The sequence below is a fragment of the Penaeus chinensis genome, chromosome 2 (genome assembly GCF_019202785.1).
Source record: "Penaeus chinensis breed Huanghai No. 1 chromosome 2, ASM1920278v2, whole genome shotgun sequence".
Lineage (NCBI taxonomy): Eukaryota > Metazoa > Arthropoda > Malacostraca > Decapoda > Penaeidae > Penaeus > Penaeus chinensis.
In genome coordinates, this window is record NC_061820.1 from 26,581,868 (window position 1) to 26,589,367 (window position 7,500).

General features: G+C 37.9%; 1 protein-coding gene across 1 annotated transcript in view; it reads right to left on the reverse strand.

Moving 5' to 3' along the window:
- Positions 1 to 6,541: 6,541 nt before the first annotated feature.
- LOC125029565 (cyclin-dependent kinase 5 activator 1-like) overlaps positions 6,542 to 7,500 on the reverse strand; it is a 64,152-nt gene continuing 63,193 nt past the window's right edge. The window contains exon 2 of the mRNA XM_047619527.1: positions 6,542 to 7,500. This exon is cut by the window's right edge and continues 84 nt beyond it. Coding sequence (XP_047475483.1) covers positions 7,180 to 7,500 — 321 coding nt within the window. The 3' untranslated portion in view covers positions 6,542 to 7,179.

Consider the following 7,500-nt stretch of genomic DNA (forward strand, 5'->3'; position numbering starts at 1 on the left):
CATGGTTTAATGACACACTGTGTAGCGGTTGACATGATATTTTGTGACTTCATAATAATTACTTGCTTTTCTTCAGTAATTGTGGTCTTTAACTGATTCTTTGTTACTACCAAGATCATCATGAGTGGTTGCGGTGGCCTGTTCATGAGACTGCGACTGATGTCCTTTTTTCTATCACTGGTGGAATTGGTAGCAGTACTAGTAGTGTTAACAACTGTAGGGTCAATTGTGGTACATTATTTTCATTATCATCGACCTTAACTTTGCTTGAACCTTTGTCATTAGCTTTATATTATCATTGTTATTACCATTATTTGAAAATATTATGAACAAGAATGAATATCTTCACTGCACTTGAGATGCTTTATTATTTATATTATATTCAAAATCTTGCGCTGTGAAAATATTCATTTTTATTCATACTAACTATAATAGTCGCAGTGAACAATGTTTCCCGTTATTATCTGTTACTATTTTTATGTTTTTTTTTTTTTTTTTTTTTTTTTTTTTTTTTTTTTTTGGTTGTTATTGTCTTATTGCATTATTATTCATTTCATTGTTATTGTTGTTATGATTGATGCGGTTATCATTAATATTAGTACTATGAAATTACTATTAACACCTTTATCTTCTATACCACCATTATTGTTGTCATCACTATAAAAAAAAAAATTGCTCTCAGCATCTCTCCTTCGTTATCAATATCATCAAAGCGGTTTCTATTTCAAACACAGACCACTCAAGGTAGCAACATTCTCACCCAAGGACAGAAATGAAACAATCTATTTTTTTGTCTTTTTTATATATATATCAGTTTAATTATATAAGATTCTTTACACCAAATGTACATATTTTAGCGGGTTCACTAAATGCGGACTATAAAGCCTGTATTTTTTTTTTTCTGAAAGAATGTTGGCTTTCGTATGAGCAAAAAAAGAACACGATTTGCTTTTTTTTTTTGTTTTTCTTGCTGTTTTGGTTTTGTTTATGTTGTCTGTGCATATTTTGTAACTGTCTTCGCAAGGCAAGACGTCTGGCGTTTAACAAGACGTCTTCTCATTTGTCGGTCTGTCTCTCTCTTCTTTGTCTTGAAGGCGATTTGTATGTTGCTGTTGTTCCGCTGATTGGTGTAGCATTGAAAGCACATCTTTCTTTCAGTATGTAAATATGAGTTATGAAAAGAAACTATTTATAATTAAGATTTTCATTAAATATTTGAGAACGTAATTTAAACAACAGAGGGTTTTGTTTTCAAAAAGGATATTATAATACAAAGGAAAACAATATTGATACATTTTAAACAGGGTTGTACATCTATGATACATAAATTATATATAATATACAAAAGAAACAACCATATTTACTTAGGTAGACATAAAATGAGATAAATAAATATTTCTTTTAAAATCTAAATCATAAATTAATAATTTTCATACATTACAGTCTTGAGTAACGCTAGTAACAATATATTTGATCTAGAAACCGTAGTATCTTGTTTAAAACGTTTTCTTCTCTAGATTTTCAAGCAAAGCAAATATCTCAGAAGAATTAGTGTGTTTCAAGCAAGTTCCCGTTTTCTGTGTGCAAATAGAAAACGGAATGCTGAAACACACTAAAGGTCTCATTGTTATTATTATTATTTTGCCATTGATTTATCAGCTATATTTCTCATTTATTTCCATTTTGAGTATCATTTTAAAAATGGTAAGAAAAATAAATGTCAAATTCATACAAAAGAAATCCCGGTTTGCAAAAAGTGGAATGGTCAAATAGGACAATTTCCGAAGTCACAGTCGGTAAAATATTTGTTTCCCTCACTGGAAATTTACCAAACAATAACATTGTTTTTTTTCCTATATCATGACATTTATAATATAGCTCCCATGGTGAGATTTTGTAATAGTTTTATGGATACGTTTGGGAGTTTTTGAGAAAAGTTATATCGTTGCTGTTTCGTTCACAAAGACGACAAAACGAATGCGTAAAATGAACGAAAATGGACAAGTTTCCCGCCATTTCTTTGAACCCGACGATATATTTGGCGAATAAGCGTTACTGATATATATATCTCATTATATATATATAGATTCATGAGGATCTATTCAACATGTTTTTACTTCATAATTCATCTACTATCTCCGTCATAGATTCTTACTTATCTTTTTTTAACTAGTGTTATGATTTCATAAACTAAGACATTCGTGTTTGTAAAAAATACAAAAATTTAGAGGTTAAAGAACTGGTGAAAATAACGTCAAGTTTTCATTTTAATTTAAAAAGAAACCGTCCCAAAAATTCGCAAACGCTTGACAACAAATTGCTATCATTTTCATTTTATTTCTTTTTTAAATCTTAATCGAATGGACAGTCTTGTCATCGCCGCGACAATGACGGTGATAATAATCCGAAACCGACGAGACGTTACCGACGCGCTTGAAATAAATGAATCGTCTTTCGTGCTGTTGCAAGATCGCACGAAAAACGGAAGGATGAGGGGAAATAATCATCAGGAAGAGAGAGAAAGAGTTTCTGTTAACGCTATAGGTCAACAACCCGTCTTTTGCTACGATTCTCACGTGCAAATCTCATCTTCATTTTGTACAACTATATCTTATATTCTGAATGTATATAGATGAACCAGTTAATTATCTTTCCTGGTGATATACATTTTACTTTAGATAACGACAAAGAGAGCAAATACTTTCACCTATTATAGATTTTTTTCTCACTGATTAATTTTAGGTGCGTAGTTCTCCCCTTTCAATTTTATGTATTCGTTTGTCCTGCATTACCAAACAGGCGTGAAAACCAAGTAGCAAAAGATGGTGTCGTAAAATCTCAGTGGGGAACGAATGCCTCAACGTATGACGTCACACGCCACGAACGGGATTTGGATACAAAATAAATGTCAGTCTTTTATCATGTTTCTTCTTATTCCTTTTCTCTCGTCTTCGTATCGCCTGCCGACCATGACAGTGACTATTCACATTCAACAATCTGTCATTATATTCACTGCACGTAATGGCTTCCTGCCTTTTTTTTTATTAAAAAAGATGGCAGAATTAGTACCTTAAGATATGAGTACGTCTGCATTTTCTCTCTGTTAAATCTTTGCTAACAAAGAAAACTGATATACCTACTACAGTAGATTAAATACAGTATTCTTTTTTATTATTATTATTATAATTAGTATTATAATATCAAAACAATCACTGATTGTTTCACATACTTGGCAGGTTATCTGTAACAGCAACGCAAACAATTTTTCCTCATCTTCGTTTTCTCTCTTTGGAGAATATAAGGAGACAAAGTAGACAGCATAAACGGGGAACAAGAAACAAGAGAGGAGAACATGCGAAAAGTGTCCAGTACACAAGGAAGGATAATAACACAATGGCTTCCTCTTCTTCTTTCCCCTTTTCCCCTCTTCCTCTCCGTGAATCATAAGAATCCTCGTCCATAAGGTTCATTTTTTGCACTGAGAACAACGCAGTTGTGAGCCTTATGGAGGACGAAACACTAGGCTAGTAGCGAATCCCCTTTCTTTCTCCATTTTCTCTTTTTTTTTCTTTTTCTCTCTTTCCATAATATTCATACATCTTTCTCCTTCTCTCTCCTTTCTGTTCGTCGTACGGAGCGGAACAAACAGCTGACTTAGAATAATTTTTTGCACGTAACTGCACCACAAATAACCCAAAGACTCTCGTTACTCATAAAATCATCACACATATTCTGAAATAACAACAACAGTAAATCCTGGAAACAGAGTTTTAAAGAGGAAAATTCTCACTCAGAGTACGTGGATTTTTTTGCGATCTTTGTTTATCATTGTAACATTTGTGAGAGCATAGCACACGTAACCAGCTTTCAATTTGTTCCTTTGTTCTTTTCTGTTAGTTGCATGGAGGAAGTTTCTTACAACGTTCTTCATCAATTTCTTCTTTTTTTTCTTTTCCTTTTTTAATAGTCTATAAAAACACGAGTATTTCTTCTTCCTCTCTGTATGTGACTAACATTTATTTTTCTCTCTCCTTAAGATAAACAAACCGGAGAGACTCTAATCTGACTAAAGCTCTGAGCGAGAATACTTTTCTCCTTAAACAGAAAAAGTAAATAAATAAGTAATCAGGTCTCCCATTGGCTTTTTAACTATGACGTCACTCATCACGTCATTCTTTACGTCATTCAGTCGGCGCATTCAGCAATTATTCAAGAATTACAAATGAGGACGGGGGGAGATAATTCAATGACTCTCCCTCTCTCTCTCTCTCTCTTTCTCCTTCTCTCTTATGCTTGAGAGTGAAGTATGCTTAAGTGTCTCTCAAGTCTCCTCTTGGAATTGCAATCTCGCAACACTGCACTCATCTCCGTAAGTCTGATGTCTTGTTTTCCCGTTCCAGTATGTAATATTATTATAATATCATGATTATCAGGACTATTCTTTTAGGTGGATTTCATCTTGAGTCGAATTTATCCGTATGTACACGTATGGATGAGTTTATACATTCATACACACGCGTACATACCCGTCTCCCCCTTTTCCTCACTCTCGACTTTAACCTGTATATGCCAAGAGACCATGGAAAAAAAATTCTGTTAAATTGAAAAAAAATCGGCTGTAGCAATTGTGAGACAGCTGTCAATTTTCACACCTTTCTCTCGAGTTTCTACTTTCACTAAGTTCTAGAGAACTTTATTTTGCTCGACACCACTTGCTTAAGATTTTTCCGCTCCCTTTCTTACTCGCTTTATGTTCTGTGTGGGCCTCGTCTGACCTGACCTTTTTATAATACTTAAAGGTTTTGGGAGGAGTTATAACAAGCTTTTTTTCATTACAAAAATCTACATTCCAGAGCAATTTACCAAAATAACAACTCACGTCCAGTAACAACACCTTTCACACTATCCATCCCTTTCACTTACGAGTAAACATTACTCAAACATGTTCCGTTATCACACGCGATCAAAAAGACGAGGCAATAAGCCGACTCTCTGCTGGTGTCACGTGAGAAACAACAAGGGAAGGAGACTCGAATCAAAACAAACGTGGAAAAAAAACAAATGACGGTCGCATCGGCTCGGGACACCTGGTATGACAAAAGCACTTTTTTTCGTGCCTAGTCCAAGCTCTATGGCAGTCCTCAAAGCCACTTATTTTAGTCTCTGTTGCGTGTTTGCATCTTATTTGCCTCCTTTAAAATCAACGAGAGGAAAAATGGGAAAAAAGCTGATTTCGTAGCTTTTATTTTCATTTCCGTCTTTTTTTTTCATTTTTGGAAGGGGAACTTCAGCTAAGGTTACGAAATAGAAAATACCCCCTATAAATATATCATTTTCTTTCTTCCTGGGAGTAAGCAGGAACAGCATCTAACACTCGATTCCATCTTCAGGGAATCTAAGCCTTCCGAGCACCTTCCGGGGCTTCAACGAGATAAGTTGAAGTTCAGAGACGCAGCAGGCAAGAGAAAAATGTCTTCGTCTTTTTTCTTTTCTTTTTTTTTGGGGGGGGGGGGATTTCTCTGTTATCTTGAATTATCTTGACCGGGTGATTTCTCTTCAGTAATTTTTTTTTTTCTCTTCTTCTTCTTCTTTGCGTTTAGTTTTCTACTATAAACAGAATAATTCTTGTTTTTTTTCGATTTTCTCTTCTCCCAAAAAGTCCAACTCATTGTTAATAACCTTAACTTGACCTTCTTTCCTCCCTTGTTATCTCTGCTCTCCTCATTTCCGTATTTCCCCAAACAGCCAAGCTCGCTCGATGAAACCGACCTCGCGAATGGAGGTGAAAACAAGAACAAGTGAGAAAGGAAACGGAACGAAAGAATTGTTGGCGCGAAAGAAATCTCATTCGAAATTGGTCCAAAAGCCTGACCACTAATCTCTTACTATACATATTTTGTGACCTAGAATAGGCAAGGAACCTACAGCTCTCGCACGGGCTGGGATAGGCTGGGATAAGCCGGGGTCTTCGTTCTCCTGCTCAGGGACAGACTCTTCCTTTCCTTCTTTATTCGTCAACCTTCAAGAGAACACGAGGCGTCTGTGCTACTAAAGGAGGCCTGGGCTTCTCTCCTTTCTCCTTTTTTAAACCTCAGATGGTTAACTGAACAGATTTTCATAATCTTTCTCCAAAAGGACTTTGCGGTTCAAAGTTTTTTTTTGCATTCTTCATAGGCCAAGGGAAGAGACGACACGACGCGATTCAAAACACTGGCCACAGCACTGCGTGGAGCGTTACAATGCCTGTGGTTCAGTGTAAATTACACATATACTTGAGCTGCGTGTTGCTTTGCGGTATTTTTTTATCTCTTCATCTTGGACTGCACTGAAAATATACAGACAGCATGCAGGTCTCTAGTGCTTGCTTGCTTGCTTGCTTGCTTGCTTGCTTTGTTTGACTGTTGATGTTGCTGTTTCCCCGCGATCTCTTAGGCAGTAGTCACCACAACACTGACGGGACTTGAATTCTCTCTCTTTAGACATTACGCTTGTCAAGATCATGAGTTCAAAATGCACCAAAACCCTTTCACTTGCAGTGCTAAGTTATGGATTCAGTGAACCAATATTTGGGCACTGTAGGGCGTGGTCGCCGTGGCACTTTGGGCACTCCTGTGGCTCTTGATGGCACTTGAGGATGATTCATATGAAAAAGAGTATTACTTCTTGGTCACTGGTGGCTTGGAAGACCCGATGGACGGCTGGCTTTAGAACATGGTCTGACGATCCCAGCCTTTTGGGTCTTCAGGGTCTTTCTTCCCGTTTTCTGTTTCAATGCCGATTCCGTTACGTTCCCGTTGTGTTCGCGCCTGATTCTTATTCTTCTTTTCTGCCCCTTATTTGCTCCCTAAACCCTTGCTTATCTTTTCTTTCTCCTTCTCGTCCTCCTTCTCCTTTCCGTTTTCCTCTTTTCCTTCCTCTCCTTCCTTCCTTTCCCCACTTCCCTTCGCAGTCGTACGCCTTCAGTTCCTCATCGAGATTACGAATATCTCTCTGGCACCCTTTTCTCCTCCCGTGTTGTCCTTTCAAGATTTTTATTCTCAATTTTCCTTCTCTCTCTCTACGTCTCTCTCCCCGCCGGACAGAGCCGGGCAGAGGGAGCGTCCCTAACAACAATAACAAAGCGATATTACCATCTACGGATCAGTGTGCGCTTCACAAAACACGTCCCCCTCCCCCCCCTCAGGCCGCCGTCTGCTGGGGCTGCTGAGGTACGGGGAGCGGCACCTGCTGCTGGACCACCACCTGCTGGGCGAGCATCATCTGGTGCTGCTGCTGCTGGCCGCAGGCCTTCAGCTCGGTGAAGACCTCGGTGAAGAAGGACGGCTCGGCGTTGATCCTGAGCATGGATCCGCTGAGGGTGTTGATGATGAAGAGACAGCGGTCCCAGAAGCGGTCCTTGTCGTCCTCCACCAGGAACGGCTTCAGAGGGTAGCTGATCTCGTTGCCCATGTACGAGTAGGACAGGTACAGGCACGTGAGCACCACAGCCTGCAGCTCGTG